The 27,781-nt window shown below is 39.5% G+C and overlaps 2 protein-coding genes across 2 annotated transcripts; both read left to right on the top strand.

Annotated features, from left to right (window-relative positions):
- Positions 1 to 8,964: 8,964 nt before the first annotated feature.
- Positions 8,965 to 13,304, top strand: LOC129061474 (putative gustatory receptor clone PTE01). The gene is made up of 2 exons (XM_054562145.1): positions 8,965 to 9,029; positions 12,329 to 13,304. Exons 1-2 carry the CDS (start codon positions 8,965 to 8,967, stop codon positions 13,302 to 13,304), a joined length of 1,041 nt encoding a protein of 346 aa, XP_054418120.1.
- Positions 13,305 to 15,188: 1,884 nt separating this feature from the next.
- On the top strand, positions 15,189 to 21,544 carry LOC129061473 (olfactory receptor 18-like). The gene is given in 3 exon segments (XM_054562144.1): positions 15,189 to 15,263; positions 15,835 to 16,016; positions 20,554 to 21,544. Coding segments are annotated over 3 exon segments (1,248 nt in total).
- Positions 21,545 to 27,781: the final 6,237 nt, after the last annotated feature.

Raw genomic sequence — 27,781 nt, 5'->3', positions numbered from 1 at the left:
TTTGTGTGTGTGTTGTCAGTGGCTACTTTTGGGCTATGATGACAGAGTTGAATCTACAATATTTACTGTCTGGCTCTTTACAGGGAAATTTGCTGACTCTTAATGTCATTGAGATAATTGTTTATGAGATTACTGTGAGGAGAAAACTAAATGTATGTAAAGTGCTTAGGATAGTGTTTGGCACATAATAAAGCATCAATAAGTGGAAGTGTGGTTATATTATGAGACCAAAAGTAAAAATATACAAGCTTTCTAGAGATGTTAAAATGGCATTTGGTAAATTATAACCCATTCCAGATTAGAAATCTTAACAGAACAGGAATAAAAAATAACAAAATATATACGCTAACCAAGAACTAGTATGAAGTTTAATGTTGGAAACCTGGAATCACTTTTATCATAGTGAACAAAGATACAAATTCATTCTATCACTGTTATGTTTCCAGAAGAGACAGCCTATGCCTTAGAATAGAAACACAAAAAACCAAAAAGGCCACATAATAATTCCAGAAAATATAATTCTACTCAAGAAAAACAACTAGAAACACTCTTAGAATAAAGAAGAGTGCTGGGTAATGGAAATATAAAACTTAATTGTTTTCTAATATGTGATTAATTAGCAATAAATGAAACTAGTGCTGTCACTTAAGTTAGCAACAAAAATATTAGCAATGAATGAAGTCCATAAGAAATGAGAATAACTCATGTTAAGAAAAGCATGAAGCTCTCCTTGCAGACATAAACATGTTCAAATATGGGGGTAGGAATCAAGACGGCAGAGGAGTGAGTGGAAGTCACACTGAGCTCCTTCCAGGACCAACCTGGAATTACAACTATATTGTGCAGAAATCACCTAGAACAAACAACTGAACAATAGTGAGAGAGGAGCCTTATAACCTCAGAGACAGAAGAATCAGCTTTAGTGCAATCTAACTGGTAAGGAGTGCGGTAGAGACTTGAGAAGGCGGGCGGAGCACCCACAGGCGGCAGCACCATAAGGATATTAAAACAGCTAGTTGGATCCCCCTGAGAAGAGCGGGGTCTAAATCAAAAGCGGGGATCTCCAGCCTACAGCACCAGAGCCCAAAAAGTACACAGAAAATAGCCAGCTGTGAAAAGTGGCAGGGTTGCTCTCTGCCAGAGACAGGCGGCTAGAGACCCAAAGAGCCGTTTAAAGGGCCAAAGTATAAATTTTTATTTGCAGCCACTTACCCTCGTCTCCGGCAAAGGTGCGGCCAGAGTGGGCTAGAGATGCCTGAGGAGAGACTGGGGAAGGAGGCTTTGGGGAGAGAACTGAGAGAATAGCCAGCAGGATCTTGGTGCTGACTCATCCCCCCTGCGGCAGCAGCCATCTTGCTCAGGCAGAGACCACTGCCCTGAGTGGCAGCAGCATGAGAGGAAAAAATAACCCCGCCCCAGGAGGAACTCCACCCTGCCCTGAGCAGTCTAAGCTGGCCTGCTGAGTGCAGAGTGACTAGATTAATAGCTGAAGAAGAGAGCCACAGACAGTAGATTCCTGGAAGTCTTGAGAGACTGCCTAAGGTCAGACATGGACAACATCTGACATCATTAGAGGCAGATCCAGAAAGTAAAAATAGCGGTCTCCTACCATAGAAGTTCACACCACAAAGTCTGGTTTGAACTTTCAATCAAGACAGATCAATTTAAGAGGCAGAAGCAAGAAAAATAAGAGTCTTAGAAATAATGGGAAGACAAAGAAATACCCCATAGTCGAAGGGAAAGGAGGAATCCCTAAAAAGTGAACTAAATGAAATAGAGACAAATAAACTATCAGATATTGAGCTCCAAACAATGATTCTAAAGAAGCTCAATGAGCTCAGTGAGCTCAGAGAGAATTACAAAAAACTACAGAGAAACTACGAGGAACTTACTGCCAACTATATCAGCATGAAAAAGGACATAGAAACTAACAATAAGAGACAAGAAGAAATGAAGAATACAATTTCTGAATTGAAGAACGCAGTAAGAGGAATAAAAAACTGGCTAGAGGAAGCCAAGGATTGAATCAGCGAGCTGGAGGATAAGGTAGGAAAAAAGCTCCCAGTAGGAGCAAGAAAATGAAAAAAGACTCAAAAACAATGAAGAGGCATTGAGGGAAATGCAGGACAACCTGAAACTTAATAATATCCATATAATAGGGATACCAGAAGGAGGAGGGGATGAGGAAGGGATAGAGAACTTGTTTGAAAAAGTCATGATGGAAAACTTCCCTAATTGGAGGAGAGAAAAAGTCACCCAAGTCCAGGAAGCACAGAGGGTCCCATTCAAGAGGAACCCAATGAGGCCCACTCGAAGACACATCATCATTAAAATGGCAAATATCAAAGACAAAGAGAGAATCCTAAAGGCAGCAAGGGAGAAAGAGGTAATAACATGTAAGGAGCCCCGATACAGCTAGCAGCTGACTTCTCAACAGAAACACTGCAAGCCAGAAGGTAGTGGCAATAAATATTCCAAGTAATGAAAAGCAAAGGCCTGCAACCAAGAGTGCTCTACCCAGCAAGGCTCTCAATTAAAATGGAAGGTGAAATGAGGAGTTTCCCAGACAAAAGAAGGCTAAAAGAATACGCCTCCACCAAACCAGCATTGCAGAAATACGCTAAAGGGACTGCTTTAAGATGAAGAAAAAGAGTCTATGAATACCCAGTTCCTTTCACAGTCACCAGTACTTGATATTACCATTATTTTTAATATGTATTAATCTGATTGTGACAATGATGTGGGATAATAATTGTTCCTTTATTATTTTTTGAAACTAAACCTGTTTGTGTATATTTCTTGCCTATTTCTATTATTTTTAAAGAGCTTTAAATGACTTTTTGGTATTCTTTATCCATTTATTGATTAAAGGTTTGTAGAATTATTTTCCCTAAATAAAAAAACCCCAAAAAACCCTTTTTTAGATGTGTGGCAAATACTTTCCTATTTTATTATTTGTCCTTTAACTTTTTTAAATATGTATATTACTATATAATCTTAAATGTTTAATATAGTCATATTGTCAATATTTTACTTTATAGCTTCTGGGTTTGAATATTTTACTTCAGGGTAAGAAAAATATTAGTTTGTATTTTCTCCTAAAACTCCTTAGATTCTACATATTGATTTTTAACTCACCTGAATATTTCTTGTATAATGTGTGAAACAGGGTTTTATAGTTGTTTTATTTAAGTAATAGTGGTCCATGCACCTTATTTGTTGAATAAGCCTTATTTCCCCCATTGATTTGAAATATTAATTTAACCATATATTACATTTAGACACATATATATGTTTGTTTCTAAAATGCTCATTATATTTCAGTGATTTACTTGATTATTTCTGTGCTGGTGTCATGTTGTTTTAATTGCTGAGACTTTATAATGGTTTTAAATTTTTTAATATTTTATAATTGACTTTGACATTTAAAAAATAAAATCAATCTGCATTTAAGAAAGAAAGAAAGAAGGAAAGAAAGAAAGAAAGATGGAACTCCTACCTTTTGCGACAACATGGATGGAACTGGGGAAAATTATGCTAAGTGAAATAAGTCAGTTGGCGAAAGACAAATACCACATGATCTCACCTATAAGTGGAATCTATTCAACAAAATAAACTAACTAACAAAATAAACCACAGTAATGGAAACATGGAGCAGACTGAAAGTGACCAGAGGAGATGGGGAAAGAGGACAATTGTAGAAAGAAGGGGAAGGGACTAGATAAAGAACATACATGAATGACCCATGCACATGGACAACAGAGTGGGAATTAACTGTGGGAGGGGGTTGGGAGTGGGGTGGGTGGAGGGGGTAAAGGGGAAAAATTGAGGCAACTGTAATAGAATAAACATGATTTAAAAATATAAAAATTTAAAAAAAGAAAAAATGTTCAAATATGGAAATATTTTCATGTTCTACCATGGGTAATGTTAGCAATAAAGATGCTGATATTCCTGACATTATTTCAATGCCATTGCAGAAAATCAAAATTGCAAGTGAATCTTTAAGTGGAAATAATAAATCTAATCTTTCTAAGGAGAGCCTTCCTTTTGGATATATGTGGCCAATGAACCTGCTCCAGGGGAGGGGAAGGGCTAAGATGTAACTGAGTTGGACCAAGGACACTGGGGTTTCCTTCCTATCGTTCTCTAAGATTATCTTTCTCTAAGATTATCTTTCTCTAAGAAGAGTTCAGGGAATAGAGTTAATAGATCTATTCAGCTAATTACGAGCTCTGTGCTTTGAGTGCTCAAGGCCATACTACCCTAAATAATTAGTCTGTGCCTCCAGGCTTTCAGGCTGCCAATCCCTGCCTACCTGGCTTCACACCTTTGCCTCTTTCAGAACGGTTATCTCCATCAGGAGGCGTGGACCGGGTACTTTCTGCCAGTCCAAGGGACAGAGCCTCAGCCACGATTGCTTACCAGGCAGCACAGGGGCAGCGGACTGGCCCTGCTGGGTCAGGCACCAGCAGAATCTCAGCCCAGCCCAGAGGGTGCCCTCGGAGACAGCGGAGGGAGGAGGGGTGGCGGAGCATTGTTTCCTAAATGTCAGGACAAGCAGGATGTTTGGGGTAGACAGGCCAAAAAACAGTTTGTACTCCAGGCGCTATGAAGTTCAGGTTCTTGCTTCTGATGGGAGGGCAAGAACTTTCATTCCGAGTTCTGCTTTCCTCTCACAGTGTTTCTGGCTCTTGAGGAAGTACCCCCATGATGGCAGGAAACAAGCTTCTCGAATCAGACCCCTAAGTACTCAGAAGGGGCTGATGAGGAGGAGGATGAGGATGAAGACAGTAAGCCAGACATCACAGACGGTCACTGAGGACTTCCTTGATTTAGCCAGGCCCTGAGCTAAGAGTTCTACAGCTTGCTTCATTTCATCTGTATAACCACTCCCAACAAAGAGGAATGCACATTATCATCATTTTACATACAAGTAAAGGAGCACAGCATTTAAATATGACTTGTACGAGGTCATGTGGTAAAATAGGAGCGAATTCAGATTTGAATCCAGGCATCCAGGCTCCAGACGCGGGCCGGGTCGCCAGTGTTCTCTCCTGCCAACCGAACTCGTCATTTCACTTGCCAGGTCACTCTAGGCAGAGACCCCTGTTCACTGTCCTCTTCCTTTTGGGGGTTCCCAGAAGACCTCCGTGGAGAGCAATGGAACCCTTTGCCACACCGATTATAGGAGGGATAGGGGACCTCACGGTGGGGATCAGAGAAAAACCAGCAGGTTATAATTCAGGGCACATTCTGCTCTTGCCCCTGCTCCTAGATTTTCCTTCAACTGTCTTCTTCCTCCTTCATTCCTGTACCTTAGCCCTTCTCAATCGCTAAAAGAAATCTAAATTAAGAGTGTTGGGTTCAATTCTTAGGAAACTAAAATCGGTTAAAAGATGTATCTTAGCTGTGCTTTTGGTAAAGACCTCTGAACTTCTGTGTTCAGCTTTCTGAAGTGTCGGGAAACAGAGTGAAGAAGTTTATCATATGGGCAGCAGAGACTGGCAATTTAGTTTAATTTTGTCTGCTCTATTTATTAACTTGTGCAATATGGGGCAAGTCCTTCGTATCTCTGACCCTCAACATTGTCATCTAAGTTGATCCCTGATTATCACAACTGCACTTTTGCAGGATTAAGCAATATAGTGAAAACTACATGTGTGATTACATATGTGATGAATGTATATACAAAGGACAAAATAAATTTCAGATATTATTAATATTAACAGGCTAGCTTTACACACTTTGATTAAAATATCCTGTGATTTGAAGGTATGGGTCTCCTTGGGTCTCTGACAGAACATTTTATTTTGTCCTCATACAAGCAGATACTGAGTGTATGATGGGAAATAACTGAAATCTCGTTGATTTCTGATTCCTCAGAGTCTATAGTGTCTTTAGCACAGAGTGGGTAAGAATATTCCATAGGACTAGAGACAAGATGCAATAGGGATTATGTATACCTATGACATGAACTTCCTACAAGCCTGTATTTTCCTTTTCTAAGATATACGTCATTCAATTACCAAAAATTATGGCAATTTTAACTAATGAAAATTTTAAAGGATGGAGAAGAGGAGGATCAATCTTACTTCATAGACAGAGACATTTTCAGGATTTCACATTTAGGCTATCAAATCATTCCATGCTTAAATTCCCTGGGATTAGGAAGGCTTTGATCTCGCTGCCTAACAACTGGTTTAATTTACTCAGCCTTTGGACAGTAAGCAAAATTGTCTGACAACTTCACTGATCAGGAACTTGGATACTGGAGAAGGGAATGCCCTTTACAGAGAATGAAGCCATAGCAGCCAGTGAGAAGAGATACCTCTTAAGAAAAATTCCTAAATTAGGGTTTTGATTCCTTGGTTTCCATGAACTGAAATAAGATATTTTGGGTCTAATCTACTCTGGAACAATGAATAGGCAGCATCTCCATTTCTGAAGGCCCAAGTAATAGACAAAAGCACGTGGAATTTGCCAAGGTACTTGTGATGGCAAATTTTATGTGTCAGGTTGGCTGGGCCATGGTATGTGTTCCTGTGTAAGTGTTTTTTGGTTTGAGATTAACATTTAGATCAGTGGATTTGGGTAAAGTAGGTTATCCTCTATACTATGGGTGGGTCTCATCTAATTAGTTCAAGGCCTTAACAAAACAAATACTGACCTTCTAGAGGTAGTAAGAATCCTATAGCAAACTGCCTTCGGACTTGAATTGCAACTCTTCCCCTGTCTCCAGCCTCCTGGTCTACCCTGCAAAATTTGGATTTAGCAAGCCTCCACAACCAAGTGAGCCAACTCCTTAACATAAATCTCTCTGTGTAAATATAGACATATCCTGTTGGTTCTGTTTCTTTGGAGAACCTGGACTAATACAATAATGTCTTTTGACATCTCATTTTACATTCTCCCCAGAGGCAATACTTTTTAAAATTTTATTTATTTATTTTTAGAGAGTGGGGAAGGAAGGGAGAAAGAGAGTGAAACATCAATGTGTGAGGGAAACACAGATTGGTTGCCTCTTGCACGCCCCAAACTGAGGATGTGGCCTGCAACCCAGGCATGTACCCTGACTGATAATTTAATTGCTGACCTTTCAGCTCACAGGCTGGCACGCTCAAACCACTGAGCAACACCAGTGAATGCCAATACTTTCTTTTTCCTCTTTATACTTCAAAATTTAGAATGAGTGCTACTTATTGATTAACACTATGAATGGGGGGGAAAGTCTGGGTGGAAATAAGCTACAAAGGTCCACAGTAACTATCTAGCAATGGTGCTAATATCCTTGGTATGAGAGAGGCATCACAGATAATGAAAAGGGTGTGGGATGTGAAGACACAGCTCCATCTAGATCTTAGCAAAAATTTGAAGTGGCAACTCAGTGCACTTCAGATTCCTCATAAGTAAAAAGGCAACCTATGGAATGAACAAAAACATTTGCAAAGCATATGTCTGATTAATGGTTAGTCACCAAAATATTGTAGGAACTCCTACAACCAAATAGTTAAAAAAAACCCCAAAACAACATACTAATAACCTGATTAAAAATGTGCTAAGAATTTAAACATTTTTCCAAAGAAGACATACAAATAAATAACAGGTGTGGAAGGTCAACATCACTATCCATCAGGGAAAAGCAAATCAAAACCACACAGAGATGTCATTTCACACCTGTCAGACTGGTTATTGTTTAAAAAGAAAAGACAAGTGTTGGCAAAAATGTGGAGAAATGAGAACACTTGCACCCCGTTGGTGTAAATAAAAAATGTGTTAGCCTCTATGGAAAACAGTATTAAGTTCCTTAGAAAATTTTAAAAATTAAAAAAAAATAACTACTCAAAAAATTTTTAAAAATAGAACTACTTTATGATCCAGTGATCCTACTTCTTGATACTTACACAAAAGAGCAGAAGTCAAGATCTACAAGATATGTAAATTTCCATGTTCATTGCAGAACAATAGACAGGTTCTAAGAATAACCTGAATGGCCATTGACAGATAAATTAATAAAGAAACTGTGATTAATATAATATAAATAATGAAATACTATTCAGCCTGGAAAAAGGAAATCCTGACATTTGCAACAACGTGGATGAAGTTCAAAGACATTATGCTAAATGAATAAGCCAATCACAGAATGACAAATATGTACTGCATGATCTCACTTATAGGATGTATCTCAAACAGTCAAATTCATATAACCATAGAGTGGAATGGTTTTCAGGGGCAAGCAGGAGGAGAAAATGGAGAATTACTAATCCAAGGGCATAAAATTTCATTCTGGTAAGATAAATAAGCTTTAGAGATCTGCTGTACAACATTGCACCCAGAGTCAACCATGATGTATAAACTCTTCAAAATCTGTTAAGAGGGCAAATCTCATGTTAAATGTTCTTTCCACAATAAGAAAAGAAGTTGTCCTGGGAGACTCAAGTATTAACTGAAAAAATGGAAATACTATCAGATTTTTGATATAGAAGACCTAATTCTCCCTAAATTACTTGGTCATTTGAATGCATTTGATGATGCTAAACTCACATTTTAGTGTATATTTATTTAAAAAGTAAGTCTAAATTTTTTAATAAGATGTAGAAAACTTGAAAGTCAAATGGAGGGTAGAGGTGAGATTCCTCCTGAGAGGTGGAGGGACTCTGACCCTACAAAGGACACTTACTTTTCCTTTGGATCTATTCCATTAGTATTAACTAGTCCTCAGAGACTGGGACATCACGGATCAATTTGGCTAATTATGAGCTCTGTGCATTGAGCTCTCAAGTCTACACAACTTCAAATAAACAACCTGTGCCCTGCAACCTTTCACTTTGTTGGACCCAGTAAGTTGGATCTATTTGTGTGCCTTCTCTTCCCAGAGTCATTGAATACATCAAGGGGTCTGTGCCTGACCCTATCTTCCTGAAGTCCTGAGAACGGGGCCTGAGCCTTCATCCCTCACCAAACATGATGAGGGTGATGATGGATCGTCGCTCCTTTGTCATACCCCAGCACAGAGGCAGCCCAGTCCAGTGAGTGCTGTTGGAGATACTGGGTTCAGGAGGGACAGGGGGAACACTGTTTTTTCATCATCAGGATGAGCAGGACAGTTGGAGTGGTCAGATGGGAGGCTCCGATAGACAGTTTTAACTCAGAGGCTTATGCACTCGTAGTTTATGTTCTTGGTTCTTGTTGGGATCCGAGAGCTCTGATTCAGAATTCTGTTTTCCTCCCACACTGGTTGTAGCTCCAATAGGCATTTTTCTCACTGGGGCAGGAAGTGAGAACCTCTAAACTGTCCCCTAAGTCTTTCAAACTGATCATGAAGATGATGATAAAGACAAGTGGCCAAATGAGGCCAGATGACCATATGCATGATATCATGCACAGTTATTTAAGAGCCTCAAGTTCCAGGCTCTGAATTAGGTGCTGTATGCTGCTTGTTTCTTTAAATTTTTTTTCCTTCAATCTTCACCAGATAATATGTCTATCAATGAGAGAGAGAGAGAGAGAGAGAGAGAGAGAGAGAGAGAAAGACCAGCCAGATCTCTGGCTTAGTGGAGGTGATTGACCAGTCACCTCCCAAGAGTGTCCCAGTTGGGGATTGAACCCACAACCTTTTGGTGTACAGGGTTACACTCTGACCAACTTGAGCCACCCGGCCAGGGTGAGGATTATAAACTTTTAAGATAACTTCTAGCAGATCATGACATTGAATGGAATGAAACTATGTTTTGATCAGTCTAACTCCAGACAAGGGGAACCTGGCCAGTATTCTCGCTTTGTTAACTCACCCAGCCATTCCACTTTTAGGTCGTTCAACACAGAAATCCTCTCCTCACTGTGCTTTTCTCTTTGGAGGTTACTCGTAGACCACAGTGGAGAGCCTCTGTGAATTATGGCAATACCATAAGGGATTATTGGATTTTCTATGAGTAGTAATGCACTTTATATCCCAGCTTGAAAATCTGACATATGGAAATATTATCCCCTACATAAGATATGAATTTTGTATGGAGCTATCATGGAATGACTAGAATTAAATACTTCAGAAATATTTCTGATTCTCTACCTTAATAAGCATGTAGTTACAGCAACTGACTATTTTATTGGGTAAATAAATGTAGTTAGTAAAAGGTAAAGTTGAACTTGCGAGGTCTTTATAACATAACTACCCACCATGCACATATCATATAGAAATTCTTACTTGTTTCATATGGAGAAAGGCAAAAGAATTTTCATAGGATTGTTGAAATAAAGAATTGATAAATAAAATAAAGTTAATAAAAGTAATTCTATGTATCAGCTAAAGTATTACATCTAGATGTATGTACTTCATAGAAAGATTTAGAAACAGTTTTGTAGTTAAGAAGAGCCAAAGGGAGTAGGTTCAAGGGTGGGATGTGGGGACAGGTGGGGCGGGGGGAATGGTGGGGGAAAAATGGAGACAATTGTACTTGAACAAGAATAAAAAAATAAAAAAAACAAGCTGAAAGGAAATAGAAAAAAGTGATAAAATGGATTCAGTAACAACTTACAGAATCGCAAGGTCATCAAAACATAATGTCTCAGAGGCAATGTGTTAAGTAATGTACTATTTATGTACGTTTTCAAGAAAACTCTTTAGAAATACATAAATGAGCACTAACATTACAGAAGTACTAACAGAAAACACAACCAGCAAATTAATGACAGTGTTTACTTCTGGGGACAGGTATGCAGGGTAATGAGATCACTCAGGGATTTAAGGAGAACACAAATTTTATTGGTAATATTTCAAATCTCTATACAACATGAATTTGGAAGCAAATATTGTTAAATGCTTATATTCCTAATATTAATTATAGTTATAATAGGTAATGTTAATTGAATATGTCCTAAGTGCCTGGCAAGTATTGTAAGGCAGTGTTTACTACCGCTAAGAACAGTGCATGCAGAGATTATTATTTAATTGCTTTTAGGCTGCAGCCAGGGCATCAGTACATTTTATAATATTCACAGTTAACTGTAATAATCAACTAGGACTGAGAGCCACTGGTTTAATTTAATTTCTTAAAACAACCAAATAAGTTTAATTATTATCCTCATTTTATGGATATGAAAACTCCCCAGGTTTTTCTTACAGGGGCCTCTGTACTTTTCCTTTTTGTATTTTTTTCCAAATTAAATTGTAGTGCAACCTGTCAAGAGAAATGAAGATCAGAGTTGGCTTCAGGGAACTGATTTCGGGAGAACTGTATTTAAGAAAAACTGGTTTAAAATAGAATTGATTTAAGGAGAAGACATAAGGAAGCTGGTTTGGGGCCCTCCCAAGGTCCTAAATTCCATGATTGTAAATAAGAGTTGGATTCAATGTGGACACTGTATTTCCAAATCTTTAGGTTTAGAAATACATGGAAGCACTTCCATGACGTCACTGCAAAAGAGACCAAAAAAAAAAAAAAAAAAAAGAAAGAAAAAGAAAAAAGAAGCAGTGTCAAACACCAGCTGTTATCCTGAGATTCTGTAGCATTGATATGGAATCCTGCATATGCTTAGAAGTAGGAAGCAAGTTTTTTTAAAGTTAATTATTGTTTAATGATTGAGAGCTGCATGATACACTAATGCCACGTATGGGGGTCAATGATGCTGTGTGTTTAACCAAAACATTGTTACTAAAATTTGAAGTCTACCAGGCCATGGTGAGGGGTTATATTTGAACAGGTTTTTTAAAAGACAACCCATATATCTGAGCACAGAAATGAGTGAGCACATATTTCCATAGAGGAGAGAAGCCAGAATGCCAAAAGAATGATGAGAACCGATCAAGATAATCAGCATATAAAAAATGCCTCCTGATTATGAACACTTGACTTTAATTTAGAAAGCAGATAATGTAGGTCTAGCAATTATACACCTTATCAATATTCTAAATTGAAGGACTTCCTTGTACTGTACTTAAGTAAGTGTGCTTCTAAGTGTTGTTTAATTAGAATTTTTTTTCTAAAGTGAGAAGAACATTTTTCATTTAATACATTTCTCTGAAAGAGTAGGCTGTATTTTATGGTATTCATGGATTTGCTCTTTCTAAATGTGTGTTCCTCTAACATTTTCAAGCAAGTGTCTCTAATGTAAATGTGTATAGAAAATGTGGATTATACAGAAAGCAATGAAGAAACAGTTCTATGAAAACTGGATTTGAGACACTGAGAAATATTGCTGAGGGCACCATGGTGTATGAACCCAGTATGAATACTTTACTTGTGAATTGCTTGGATCCAAAGTATAGACACAGTGCTGGGTGTCCATTTACTTGTTTCCCTTTCCCCAACCTTCTTTTCCTATTCTAAAGGTGTCCGGGCTACACAGAACCACAAAATCTCACACGTGTCTCAGAATTCTTCCTCATGAGCTTCTCAGATGACCTGAAACTGCAGACTTTGCTCTTTGGGCTCTTCCTCGCCATGTACCTGGTCACAGTACTTGGGAACCTGCTCATCATCCTGGCCGTCAGCTCTGACTCCCACCTCCACACGCCCATGTACTTCTTCCTCTCCAACCTGTCCTTGGCTGACATCAGTTTCACCTCCACCACCGTCCCGAAGATGATTGTGGACCTCCAGACTCATAGCAGAATCATCTCCTATTCGGGCTGCCTGACACAGATGTCATTTTTTATGCTTTTTGGGTGTTTGGATAGTCTTCTCCTGACTGTGATGGCCTATGACCGGTTTGTGGCCATCTGTCACCCTCTGCACTACTTGGTTATTATGAACCGACGCCTCTGTGGCTTGTTGGTTTCAGTATCATTTTTCACGAGCCTTTTGGTCTCCCAGATGCACAATTCAATTGTGTTATCACTCACCTACTTCAAGGATGTGAAAATTCCTCATTTCTTCTGCGACCCTTCTCAACTCCTCAACATTGCTTGTTCTGACACCTTCACCAATAACATAGTCATGTATTTTGTTGGGGCCATCTCTGGTTTTCTTCCTATCTCAGGGATCTTTTTCTCTTATTATAAAATTGTTTCCTCCATTCTGAGAGTCCCGTCATCAGGGGGGAGGTATAAAGCCTTCTCCACCTGTGGCTCTCACCTGTCAGTTGTTTGCCTGTTTTATGGAACGGGCCTTGGGGTGTATCTCAGTTCCACTGTTTCACTTTCTCCCAGGAAGTGTGCAGGGGCCTCAGTGGTGTACACTGTGGTCACCCCCATGCTGAACCCTTTCCTCTATAGTCTAAGGAATAGGGACATCAAGAGGGCTGTGCAGAGGCTCCTCAGCAAAAAACAACCTGATCTCAGTACTTCGGCCATCCATTTAAAGTAAAGGTTGGAAAATGCAGCAGAAATAAACATCAAGACCTGCAAATCTTACCTCTCTCATCATATCATTTTTGTAGCTCTCATGGCTTATTTTCAGGATCCTTCATATATCATAATCACTGTCTGACTGAATATTTAAAAGAATTTTTACTTTTATTGATTTTAGAGAGAGAGAGGAAGGGGGAGAGAGATTGAGAGAGAGAAACATCAGCTTGTTGTTCCTTTTACTTATTTGTTTTATTATTTATTCTTGCATGTGCCCTGGCTGGGGATTGAACCACAACCTTGGCGTATAAAGACAAAGCTCTAGCCAAATGAGCACCCGACCATGCTTACCTGACTGAATCTTATGACATCCATGGAGACTTCTGTAGTTTAACTATAGTGACCCAAGCATCTCAGAATGATGATCCACTCTTTATATAGGCAAACTGTGCATCTTTTTGACAGCTCTGCATATTTTCCATACAAATTTATCATCCATCAAGTCTGTTTATGCAAGTATGTGTGAGATTCCTGTCTCTGGTTCTCAATCTTGGTTTTTATTAAAATCATCTGAGAAGCTTAAAAACACTGATTACTGGACCTCATCACCAGTTATTCTGATTTGATTGGACTGGGGTATCGCCTGAGCATGAGGGCTTTAAAAAGCATCCTTTTGGTAGTGTGCAGTCAAGCTTGCGAACCACTGATCTAAGGCAGATATTCTTTTCATAATGGCCTTTATGTATTGGATCCCAACTTTTGACAGATAAATGCTGAAAATCCTAGAGAGATCAGAGCTCATAGGGGGAAAGTGATACAAAGAGCCTACTGCAGCAGTAGGCAATGTGTTTTTCCAATTATTACTGATAATATTTCTTCAAATACTCTCTCTCTATACCATAGAGCTGGGCACATGTGTTTCTTATGAAGCTAGTGTCTCTGCTCCAGCCTCACCCTTCCATGCCTCGTGATGCTGGGGTGCAGCTCTTGAAACCTCTGCTCTATTTTCCATCTTGTGTACATCTTGCATACTTTCAGTAGTGGTAGCAAAAGTCAGTATGTTCTAAAAATTCAACTTTTTCCCTAACATCCCTAAGTCCTTGGTGCAGTACTTCCTTCGCTTGTAATTGCTATGTTATTTTTGTTCTTTGCCTTTCGGTCTTTTCATAACTACTTAAGCAATTCCCTATATTAAATTTTCTTCATCAGAATGACTGGTTTCTCTTTTCTTGACTAAACTCTGACTGGCATTGTGATACGGGGTATAAAAGAATTTTGTGAGGTGCCTGCAACTGGAAGATTGCAAAATATGCTCAGGGAGAAAGGTGATTGTAAATGATGTGTCTCAGCCATGTGCTTTCTAATGATACCTGAGGATCATGAAGTCACCAAGTCATCACAGTTAATGTATCTTCTTTTACATCACTCTAGAATTGCAAAGGACCATGTCGTCAGCAAAGGGGAGCTCTGTCCTCTCACTAGTAATGCTCTGGTTAAGACCTCAATTTATTATCATGCTTCCCTGTATTCTGTCATGATAACTCGGTCTTTGGGCTCCTTTTGAGTTCTATAAAACGGTATCTAAAGTTTTCTTTATATTTCTTAATGACAAACCAATCTCCACATTCCTCAGCAGAGTGATCTCTGAATCAGGAAGCATGCATAGATAGGATTTAGAGGGTTACAACACACCACTATTCACATACATCCCACTTTAACCACCAGGAAAAAACACCCAGGTAAACCCCAACCACATTTTAGTATCGTTTTCAAGAGCTGAGAACACAAAGCAATATAAAGAAAATAGATTCTGGATTGATTTGATTCCTTTCTAGTTAGCAGAAATGAGAACTTCTGGGGACGTTCGTTAAATTTGGCTGTTAAATGGCTGCAAATTGGCCAGATGTTGAAGGAGGAGCTCTCCTGGTATAACAAAAACCGAGGGGTCTGCTTGAGACTATTGACTGGAAATAGTACAGTGAGGTTTGCAGAAGTTTCTAATGAGGAGGAAGGTCTACCCATTTGCCAGGTTGTCTCCAATGACTTTTTGTTGAGTTTTTGTTGTGTGATGAGTTCAGGATTATGCTAGAAAGCCAACCCAAGCAACATATAAGGAAATGAAAATAAAAAGTTATCCTTAAATACAAACATTAACTTATAAAATGGAAATAATGTCACATTCTTGGTATAAAAGACCTAATTCTTTGTAAGTTTCATGGTTAATGAAATGGATTTACCGATATCAAAATTGCATATTATGTGGTTAAATTTTAAAAAACTCTGAGTTTTATGTTAAGGTCCTGCAACTTGGAAGTAAGAAGCAAGGACCACAGGTGACCTTCCTCTTCAGGAGAGGAAGGATCAAGATCCTCTAAGGATTTTCACTTTTTTTCTTTTTCCCTTCCATTAATATCAGCAAATTCCCAGAGATTAGGACAACATGGACCAACTGGCTAATTAGGAGGTTTGTGCATTGAGCCCCTAAGGCCAAACCATTGTAAATAATTGGCTGGTGTCTCCAGCCCTCAGTTTTGTTAGTCTTACTGTAGTGGCTCCATATCTGTGTTTCCTTTCTTTGTGGGCATATACATCATAAATTCCCAGCCTGGGTCTGTTTTCCTGCCAGTCCTGAGGAGGGACCCTAATCCTTCATCACACGCAAGGCAGGAGAAGAACAGCCAATCCGTCCGTACTCCTTGGGCATGTTCCAGCAAAGATGCAGGCTTGCCCAGTAAGTGCTGTGGAAGATGGTGATTGGAGAAGGAAGTGTTGGGAGCATAATTTTCTCCTCAACCAGACAAATGTGACAGTTGGAATAGGTAGATGAGAGGGCACTAATCTACAAATTTCAGATTAAAGCTCTATGGAGTTTGTGTTCTTGGTTCTGGTGGGGATGTGAGAACTCTCATTCAGAGTTCTGCTTCCACCCTCGTTCGTGCTGGCTCTGGTTGGATACTTGCTCATCACAGCAGAAAATGGGTCTCCCTAAGCTTTCCCCTAAGCACTCCAAAATGATCATGAAGGTGATGAGGAGAAGGATGACATTAACTGTAACATCATGTACTTTCAATGAGGGCTTCATAAGTGCCAGGTGCTGGGGTATGTTTTATGTACTTTGTTTGGTTTCATCTGCATAATTTCTCCCAAATTATAAATGCATACATTATTATTATTTTACATAAAAGGAAAGGAGCATAGTATTTTATGTAACTTGTACTGGGTCATGAGTTAAAAAGAGGTGAAGCCAGGTTTGAATCTGGGCAGTCTGACTCCAGACACAGGGCATCTGGCCAGACTTCTCCTCTGTCAATCCAAACAGCCACTTCATTTCCCTGTCAATCCTGACCAAGAACCCCCTGCTCACTATGCTCTTTCCTGTGGAGTTTTCTGGTAGACCACTGTGGAAAGCCATAGGTAGCATTTGCTGCATCAACTATAGAAAGGATGATTGAGACAACAGGCAAAGGTCATAAAAAGAATTGGCACATGATAAATTAGGGCAGATCTCTCTCTTGTCCTTGCTCTTGGATTTCACTTTAACTGTCCACTTCTTCCTCCATTCTTATAATCAACCCACTCAATTTCCAAAGGAGACAAAGACAGAGTCTTGCGGTCCATTCCTGTTCAGGATACTGAAAACAGTTAAAAAAATGCACCTTGAATGTACCTGTGGTTAAGGTCTCTACCTCTGCTTAAAACTTTCAGAAAGTCTGGGCACAATGAAGGTAGTGCATGAGACTTCAGAGACTGACAATTCAATTTCGAATCCTGTCTGCTCCACTAACTATTAAGGTGTTATTGAGAAAGGTCTTGGTATCTTTGAAACTTGGGATTGTCATCTGAGTTGAGTCCTAGTTAACACAGCTTCACTGAGTAAGGATTAAATAAAGAATGAATGTCCTCCGTGTAATAAATATGTGCTAGCTGCATAAAGTAAGGGCAAAAGAAATTTTAGATATTTTATTACTAATAGTGATAGTGATAATTCTCATGTCATTTGACTTAAATGTCTGGTGACTTGAAGTTATGGTTTCCCTACCTCCCTGACAGGACATTTTATTTTTGTTTATACAAGTACATCCTTAGCATATGGAGGGAATTGACTGAATCTCATTTGTTTCTGACCCCCCACTCCACGCTTATACCTTGTTGGTGCAGAGGAGGCATCAGAAAGAAAAAATCTCAGTTAAATATTACATAGACTTCCATTGTTTATAGAAACAAAGTGGGCAATATGGATTCCAAACATTTGACCAGTCATGCCAGTGTTTTCATCCTTTTCAGGAATGTTCCATAGGACTAGAGGTAAGACAAAATAGTGTTTGTGTCTATGGACTGATTTATGAGGTCTATTATTTTCCATTTAATAGTATATATAATATTCAATGATTTTTAAGAGGCAGAAAAGAGAGGGACAGTATGAGTTGAGACACATTTTGAGAGTTTGTGTCATTTCATCCTCTAGTGGCAGGAAAGGTGTCAATATTTCTACCATAAAAAGGGCATTACATTTTTGGAATTGTATTTTATTACTGAACACATTATTCTAATGGTTGAAATTTTTTGTTAAAAAATGACCAGATATTTCTGACATTCCAAACTTCCCTTAGGTGCAACATGTGTTTTAAGATGGATGTTCAATCATTCATTTCAAGAAGGAACACGCACACACACACACACAGATTCAGAGACTTACACACACTCCACAAGAGGCGGTAAAATATTCAGGACTTAAAAACTGACTTCCTTATTCCTGTATCAGGTCTCTGTCACCTCCGCTTCAGCTAACAAGATGCTCTGCCAAACCTACTTTGGTCTCAGTTGGGAAATGGAGGTAAAAAGTTCAATTCATCCTCTTTTGGTCCAGTGAGTTCACCTGTGAATTATGACAATGAGCCAGTGGTTTACAGGTGGCATAATGTTACCAACATTATGGATTATAGGGTTTTCAGTAAATAGTCATGCATTTTACAGTCCATTTTTGAAATCCAAGATGGAAAATAAATTCCTATAGAAGATGAAATTTTCATGTGGTGTTCTCACAGAATGATTATTACAAAGCAGAATTCAAGGATATTTTCAAATTCATATCTTTATAATAAGAGGATATAGATGACAGAAAATGATTTCTGTGTTGGGACAACAAATATTGTCAATTACGTATTATCAATTACATGTAAAATTGAGCAATTATTAGAAGTTGAACTGCTAATCACCACTAACTTATCAATGCAAATTCTCACTTGTGTAATATGAAGGGAGGTGTAAGAATTTTTACAGATTGTGGTAAGAAGCAACTGATGTAAGTTATAATATAATATAAATATAAAATAAATATTTAATATATAAATAAAATATATTAAATTATAAATGTATATTTTACATTAGTCAAATTTACATTAAAATATATAAATTTTTAAACTAAATAAAATGAAGTCTTCCCTCACATAATAATGTATCTCAGTAAAATGTTTAAAGTTGATGTATGTAGTTCACAAAAAGACTTAAATACAACACTGCAGGTAAACAAGTACTTTTCAGGGGCAACCAGTATAGTATACTGTTTAGGTAAGATTTTAAGAAAACTGCTTATGGATATGTACATCAACATAGACAAGAAAACATGCCCACCAAATTGATAGCACTGGTTGTCTATGGGAGAGGAGTTATATGGAGAAATGGGATCGAATTAAGATACAAAGAAAAATAAAATTTTATCAGTTATTTTTCAAACATTTATACAAATGATATCTGAGGCAAATTGTTAAATGTTTATATTTTTAATGTGGGTTGTAGATATTAACGATAGCTGCACATTAGGATAACCAATAATCTCACATGTACAGATGCTGAATAAATTAGTTCTAGGCTGAGGCCACAGTATCTGTATATTTTTAAATAGCCACAGGCATATATATCAATCAAGTAGAAATAAGAATCACTGGTTTAAGCAATTTAAATGATTTTCAAAAACTGTCTTACAATAATCCTATAAGGTAGCTTCAATTACTATCTCAATTGTACACACAGAGAAATTACCCAGATGCATTTGCATTGTTCTATTTTGCATTTTTCTTCAATTAAATCATAGTGCGACCAGCTCCCCTCACCAAAAAAACAAAAAACAACAACAACCAACTTTCAGGTTGCTGAAGTAAGAGATTGCAATCCCTCTATCAAGAAGGATTGACCTGAAAATCTGTTCTCTAAACATGAGAAGCCTAGGTCTTAAACCTGGCAGTGGGACCTCCCAAGTGCTAAACTCAGCTGTGAATACGAGGGATTATGATCAGAAAAACAAAACCAACAGGTACTCGAAAAGGTGCTCAACATCACGAACCATCAGGGAAATGCAAGTCACAATCACAATAGGATGACATCTCATACCTATTAGAATGGCTATTATTTTAAAAAACCACATGCATGAAAAAGAATATAACTATTGAATTGTTTAGGTCCATACTCCAATAAATTTCAATCATGGGTAAAAAAAACCCCAACCAAACAAAAAAAAAAAACCAAACAAATGATGAGGATGGAGAAAAGGGAACCCTGGTAGGCTGTTGGTGTGAATGAATACTGGTACAGCCATTATAAGAACAATATGGACATTCTTCAAAAAATTAAAAACTGGTACTAATTAAAATAGAACTACCAAATGACTTTTTAAGGACAACTCATATGTTTGAGTAATCAGTTATTTCTATGAAGGAGAAGAGACAGAAGACCCAGGAATGATAAAACTCATGAAGATAACTATCACATAAAAATATTTTCTGATTATGAACACTCAACTTCATTTAGAATCCGGATTACACAATCCTGACTTTTATACAGTGTTTAACATTCTCTAAATAAAGAGACTAGCTAGCTAGCACTGTATTTGAATAAAATAAGGTATATTTAGCTACTTCCTAATTTCTTCAAATTAGAATGATTTTTTTCATTAATGGGGGATGGTATTTTTTTTATGAAGTAGGCTGTGTTTTCCTGTAATTATGGATTTGTTATCTCTAATGTTCTTGCTCCTCTGATTCTCCTCAGTTGAGTCTCTGGAAAGTAAAGTGTGTATAGAAAGAGGTGAACAACATGAAAATAATAAGGACACAACTCTAATCAGATAGGATTTGTCATACTGAGAAATATTGCTAAAGGTACCGGGGTGTATGACCTCAGAGGTGAATTACTTAAATATGAAACATGGACACAGTGCTTGCTGTGTGCTCATTTGTTTTTCTTCTTTTTCAACTCTTTTTTTTTTTCAAAAGATATCCACAAAATCTCACATGTATCTCAGAATTCTTCCTCATGAGCCTCTCAGATGATCTGGAACTGCAGCCTTTGCTCTTTGGGCTCTTCCTGGCCATGTACCTGGTCACTGTGCTTGGGAACCTGCTCATCATCTTGGCCATCAGCTCAGACTCCCACCTCCACACGCCCATGTACTTCCTCCTCTGCAACCTGTCCTTGGCTGACATCTGTTTCATTTCTACCACCGTCCCGAAGATGATTGTGGACATCCACACTCACAACAGAGTCATCTCCTATGGGGACTGCCTGACACAGATGTCTTTTTTGATTCTTTTTGGATGTATGGATGGTATGCTTCTGACCGTGATGGCCTATGACCGATTTGTGGCCATCTGTCACCCTCTGCACTACCCTGTCATCATGAACCCATGCCTCTGCTGCTCCTTAGTTTTGGTGTCATTTCTCATCAGCCTTTTGGACTCCCAGCTGCATAATTTGATTGTGTTACAACTTACCTGCTTCAAGGATGTAAAGATTTCTAATTTCTTCTGTGATCCTTCTCAGCTCCTTCGTCTTGCCTGTTCTGACACCTTCACCAATAACATAGTCATGTATTTTGTTGGGGCCATCTCTGGTGGTGTTCCACTTTCAGGGATCTTTTTCTCTTACTGTAAAATTGTTTCCTCCATTCTGAGAGTCCCATCATTAGGTGGGAAGTATAAAGCCTTCTCCACCTGTGGTTCTCACCTGTCTGTCGTTTGCTTATTTTATGGAACAGCTTTTGGGGTTTACCTTGGATCAGCATTGTTGCCTTCTCCCAGGAAGGATGTGGTGGCCTCGGTCATGTACACTGTGGTCACCCCCATGCTGAACCCGTTCATCTACAGCCTGAGGAACAGGGACATTAAGAGTGCCCTGTGGAGGCTCCACAGCAGAACAGTCTCTTCTTGGCATCTGTGCATCCTTTTTGGAGTGTGGCTGGGAAAACCAGCAAAACCAAACATGTAGGCCAGTGAATACTGTTTCCTTGGTCACATTCCTTTTTAGTCTCATGGTTTTCATTCCTCTCCATGCTTCACATATGAACTGTACTTCTTTTAATTTGTCTTTAATTGAATTGGCAGAGTATGGGATCATTTGAACATCAAAATAAATGGATGAGAGGGTCTCCTTATTGACTCTGGTACCCAGATGAAGTGCACAATTCTCTTATTATATACTTAAACTTTACATCTTTTCCCATGGCTTTAGGGTATTTTCCACACAAATTTTTGCTTCTGTCAAATCTGTTTATTCAGCTAATTTCTGAGGATGCAGTTTACTGGTTTTCAATTGTGGATTTTATTGGAATCCCCTGGGGATTTTTATAACTACTGATGACTGGGTCCGTTGGAGTTCATCAAGAAGACGTGACTGCCAGTTGACCCAAGAGGTGGATCTAGGGGATCAGAGTCTCCTTATCTCCTCCCCTGTCCTTGGAATGTTCATTTCAATTGCCTACCCTGAACTAGAAGCTGACCCAGGGATATAGCCTTGAGCTAATTATGTGTTGTTGAGACCATCTGAACATTATACATGACTAAACCTAGTTAAGGCCTTTACTGTACATAAACTTTTAAGATTTGATGTATAGATCTATTTATCTTGTGGTTGCCCAAGACAAGTCTTGTCTGCAAATTCTGTGGCTTATGAAAACTGCTGCCTACTAATCTGGTGGGACCTGCTTCTTTCTTTGGTCTTTACTTGCCCTCCATGCATGCGGGCCAGTTCACATTTTACCTGAAAGTTCCTTAGATTGCAAACTAATGGGGTCCCCCTTGTCAAATATTAGTGGACCGTATGTGCAGTGGTTTATTTCTGGGCTCTTGATTCTGTACTGTTGGTCTCTGTCCATTTTTAATCCAGTCCTACATCTTATTGTGGCCAATCTGGGTAGTCCCTGCACTTCTTCCTTACCTTTAGCTGTGTCTTTATGTCTATGCTTTGCCACTTTCTGAGTGGGGTGAAAATGAAACAGGTCCTCCCTATGGTGCACTAAAAGGCTGGGGAAGCTGAGTGCTTATTCTTCTCTCCCTTTTTCCACAAGGGTAACGACTCTTTCTAGGTGAGGAGTTCCATCTTGATGCTGAGTGGCCTGGGCAACGGTATGATGCAGGCGCAACGAAGCTGCTTTTCCTTTTCTCTGCGTGCTTATTTTTCAAGTGTTTTGTTCCACTGTGTTGCTGAAGTTTCTTAGGTGGACTCCTGCACTCTCCCAGAGCTGTTTTTGTTCACGAATCTAACTGACGATCTTTGTGTGGGAACAGAGGCTGGTGTTTCCTGTTTCATCACCTTGGTTTTGCCACATTTTCTTCCTATCAGCTGAGGACAGACTAATCTCTAAATCCCTCATCCAGAGTTCTCTGAGGCGGGAGGACTGCATGAGTCAAATGTGGGAGGTTGCAAAGTACTGTCTTTTCCACACTCACTTTATCAACTAGAAAAAAACTGAAGCAGGGCCCAAGCACATTTCTTTCAATTTTAGGATCTGCAAACACAAAGTAAGCTAGAGAGAATACATCCTGGAACAGGACGAACTCTTCGCCATGAGCAGAAATCAGAAACCACGGGACACATTTGTTGAATTTGGGTACCGAATGGCTGCAGCTTGGTGTGATGTCAGTGGAGGGACACCGGTGATGGGCGAGAAACCGCCCTGGCTTTTTCAGACTGCATGACCTGAAGGAACGTGGTGGGGTCTGCAGACACACCACACCAGAGGCCATTTCTGCTCATATGCCAGTTTATCTGCAGGGCACTTTTGCTGAGAGCATGGCTGTGTGGTGGGTTGCGGACTGTACTGGGACGCAGAGACCTGTCTCTCCAGTATTGCTGCGCTTAGAGACCAATGTCTTGATAAAGGGTGAGACCTGCATGGTGGACAGATTCTAATCTACTCCCGACCCTGTGTTCGTGCTGTTGTGGACACCCATCCTCTTGAGCGTGTCTTGAGCCTACTGACTTGCTTTCAATTGACACAACATGGCAGAACTGATGAGATGTCACTTCTGATACTAGGGTACAAAAAGGTCCTGAACTTCGTATTCCCAGCCCTTGTCTCTCTGTTTCCTAACGGGAGCCCACAGCCGTGTATGAGCTTCCCTGTGAGAGACCCACGTGGCAGAGAACTGAGGCAGGCCTCTGGCCGACTGCCCACAAGGAGCTCCATCCTTCCAGAAGTGAGTGGGCTTGCAGATAGGTCTCTTTCCAGTCAAACTTTGAAAGGACTGCAGCCCTAGCTAACATTTTGATTGCACTCTTGTTAGATACTCTGGCTTATTTAAGAGAAGTAGCAAGTTACAAATAAAGTTTGTAAGAGTCAATAGTTTTCTAGTATACCGACAAACATCAATGAAAGAGGAAAGTTGGAACTTGGACTATCATTTAAATGAGCAAAATAAAAAAAAAAGTCAAAACAACAACAGCAACAAAAAACCCAACCCTACCTTGTCTTGGTGTGGTGAACACACAATATAATATACAGATGATATAGTATAGAACTATACACCTTAAAGCTATACAATTTTATTAACCAATGTCGCCTCAATAAATTCAATTAAAAAAAGAAAAAATAGTGAAAAAAAATTGGAGTGTACAGTGTTGCAAAGAGCACTTTGCACATGGTAAACCCTCAATAAATAATACTTACGTCCATTAAAAAAAAACACCAAACCCTTGCTCTAACCAGTGTGGTTCAGTTGGTTGGAGCATCATCCCGTAAACTAGAAGCCTGTGGTTCAATTCCTGGTCAGGGCCCGTGCCTGGGTTGTGGGTTCACTCCTGGTTGAGGGGTCTACGGAAGACAACCAATTGCTGTTTCTCTCACATCAATGTTTTTCTCTCTCTCTTTCTCCCTCCCTTCCTTTCTCTCTAAAATCAATAAGCATGTCCTTGGGTGAGGATTTTAAAAAATCCCTGAAAAAGGGAAACCGAAAGTTCCTTTTAGAGACGGAAATATTAACTAAGAAAATGGACATGTTTTCAAATTCTTGTTAAAAAAGGCTTAATTCTCCCTAATTTACATGATTAATACAATAGATTTTTCAGATATCAAAGCCAAAAAGTTATAAATTGAAGAAAAAAAGAGCCTGCATTCTATGTTCAGATCCTTGAACGTGGAAGTCAGAAGCAAACGGTACAGATGTGCTTTCTCCTGAGAAAAGGAAAGTCCCAGACCCTTCTAAGTACATTCACTGTTCTCCTTTTCCTCGTCTGTTAATATTAGGAAGTCCTCAGAGATCAGGAAAACACAGACCAATTTTGCTAATAGTGAGCTCTGCACATTGAGCTCTCAAGGTGATACAGGAGTAAATAATGAGCCACCGCCTTTGGCCCTTCAGGCTGCCAGTCCCAGTTAAGTGTCATACCTGTGTCTCTTCCTGCCAGAGTTTCCACCTGCATCAGGAGATCCATGCCTGAGTCTGTCTCCACGCAAGGCCTGAGAAGAGAGCTTGGGCCCTCGTCATTCCAAACTGCTAGGTCATGGCCCAGCTGGGATACAGCACAAACCAGTGAGCACCATGGGAGACGGTGGGTGGAAAAGGAATCATGGAGAAACTTGTCCCCTTATTATCAAGACAGTGGGACAACAGAGATAGCCAGATAAGAGGGCCTTGACAGGTGAAGTTGCAGCTCAGAGGCCTATGAAGTGTATGACATTTTTTCTGTTGGGGATTTCAGAACTCTCTTGCAGAATTCTGCTCTTCTCCACTGCCATTCCTAGCTTCCCAAGGCCTTGCCCAGACCAGAGCAGGAAACGGATCTCTTCATTCCCTAAGCCCTCCAAAATGATCATGAATGCTATGGTCACGGTCATGATGGTGGTGAGGAGAGTAACCATAATATTGCCAAACTTTACGGAGGGCTTCCTTGTGTCTGGCTCAGTGCTGTGTGTTATGTAGCTTTAGTTTTTACTTGCATGATACCCCCAAGGTCAAGGTGTGCACATGATTGTTATTTTAGTGTTGAGGAAAGGAGCACAGTATTCTTATTTAATTTGTACCAAGGTCCTGGGGTAAAAAAAGGTGGAATCAGGTTTGGATTGAGCAGTGAGACTCTACTCACAGGACACAGGATGCAGGACAATGTCTTTCCATGCAAGTTAGGTTCCCATAGCTATTGAGCTCTTGAGATGTGGCTAGTCCAAACTGCAATGTGCTGTCTGTATAAAATACTGGATTTTGAAGAAGTGTAAGAAAAGAATGAAGAATATCCACATTGTGTATATTGGTAAAACTATAATTTTAAAAAAGATTTTAATTTTTTATTTTTAGTGAGAGGGAAAAGGATGGAGAAAGACGGAAGAGAAACATTGATGTGAAAGAGAAACATTAATAGCCTCTTACACACTCCCAATCAGGGACCAAATCCCCATCCCCATGTGCTGTGACTGGGAATCAAACCGGCAATCTTATGGTTGTGGGACGATGCCCAACTGAGCCACACCAGCCAGGGTAAAACTATAATATTTCCAGGTCACTCCAGGCAGAATGCTTGAGGGGGGAAGAGACTGGGTCTCATTTATTTCTAATTCCCTAGTATCCACACTGGGGTTGGCACAGAGTTGGCAACTAAACCAACCAAGCAAAAAAATTATATACATTCTGTTAAATGTTGCTTACCCATTGTTAGTTTATAGGAACACAGCCTAGTCCGTGTGGCTGGCACACACTGTGGGCTTTCCTGCCTGGTCTTTCATCCCTTCCCATCCCTGTGTGGCTAAAGAAATGAATGAGATTCTGTCATTTCCCTCCAAGCACCCTTTTCAAAATGACTAACTGAATCTGAGCAGGGGATTGTGAGAACCTCTGAGGTATAGCCAAGTTGAACTGAAGTTGTGGGTAAACAGGGGACCTACGGCTTGTGATTGGTATCTGAAGTCTGGACGAGAGTGGCCCTGTGTGATTGGGCCCTTAAACTATTGGATCTGACACTGCCAGCAGACAGTGTCAGAACTGAGTTAAATTAGACACTCAGCTGGTGTTGTGGAGGATTCGTTGGTATGGGTCCTCCCTCTCCCATACAAACATTTGGTGACCAGAAATGTCAGAAGTAAAAGTGTCCTGAGTAAAGTAAAGGAGAGAAAACAGGAGGTGAAAAACTGGGCAGGTTTTCCTATCAAGGGCTGAATACTTCATTTAATTTTAATTTAGTCAGAATGTCCATGCCTATTAAGGGATTTTTGAGGGCAATGAGGACTGTTGCAATGGACAATTCAGGCAAAGCAATAGATCCAATGGTCAAGGCAAAGAATACATAATTGTCTTTTATTTTTATCTTCAAGAATCTTCCTAAGATTACAGAGGGTACCTTGTGAAACTTTTTGGGATCCCCAGCTATTATTATAATTTGAACCCTAGTATTTTTTGAGGATGTGAAAATATGCCAATTGGTGCATTTCAACTGATGTTAAACCTAATTCAGATCTGTGTTGAAGAGATGCAAAAGCTAATCACCATATTTGATTTTTTGTTCTATGAATTCTTTCAGTAAATTTGGGAGTTCCAACTGGGTCAAATTGTATACCTCTGCTTCAGGTTTTTTGTTCCCTTTCCCATACCCAGGTTTCTTTCTCTCCTCTCCTCTCCTCTCCTCTCCTCTCCTCTCCTCTCCTCTCCTCTCCTCTTTCTTTCATCACTGGATATGCTTCAAGGAATGCTCTCTCTATCCTACTCATATTTATAAATTTCCTCCTCCAGAGAGCCTCAAATCAGTATCTTCAGGGTCAGGGCATTCCTCCATGATAATGGCTTATGTACCTTGTGCTTAAATTAGGTTTGAATTAACTCATTCACTGTGCCACAGAGATGCCATGAGTGTTTCTCTCTAAAACTCTGAGGGTTCAGATCTTTGTTCAAAGAAAGGCATGGGAAACAGTAGCAGCAGACACACTGAAAGGTCCTGGTGAGCTTTCTATTCTTAGAAGTGTAGACCTCAAAATGGCACATAATGTCTGCATTTCTCTCTTCTCCCCATTCCCATCCTGACCCTCCCCCCTCCTTCCCATCCTTTCTCTTCCCCCCTCTCTTTTTCTCTCTCCCCTGATGACTACTCTTTTGTGAGCACCCACCCAATGAACCTGTATTGTGCTCAGGGTTTACTGTTTCCCCTGAGCACCCACAGGGGCCAATGCCTCGTTAAAACACAAGCAAATCAGGGTAAGAATCTTTCCCTTGACACTCGTGGCATGCACATCTTCATTCTAAG

This window comes from Pteronotus mesoamericanus, unplaced genomic scaffold (assembly GCF_021234165.1).
Source record: "Pteronotus mesoamericanus isolate MK-2021 breed Mesoamerican mustached bat unplaced genomic scaffold, CSHL_Meso_final scaffold_636, whole genome shotgun sequence".
Classification (NCBI taxonomy): Eukaryota; Metazoa; Chordata; class Mammalia; order Chiroptera; family Mormoopidae; genus Pteronotus; species Pteronotus mesoamericanus.
This window is presented reverse-complemented; position numbering and strand designations above follow the sequence as displayed.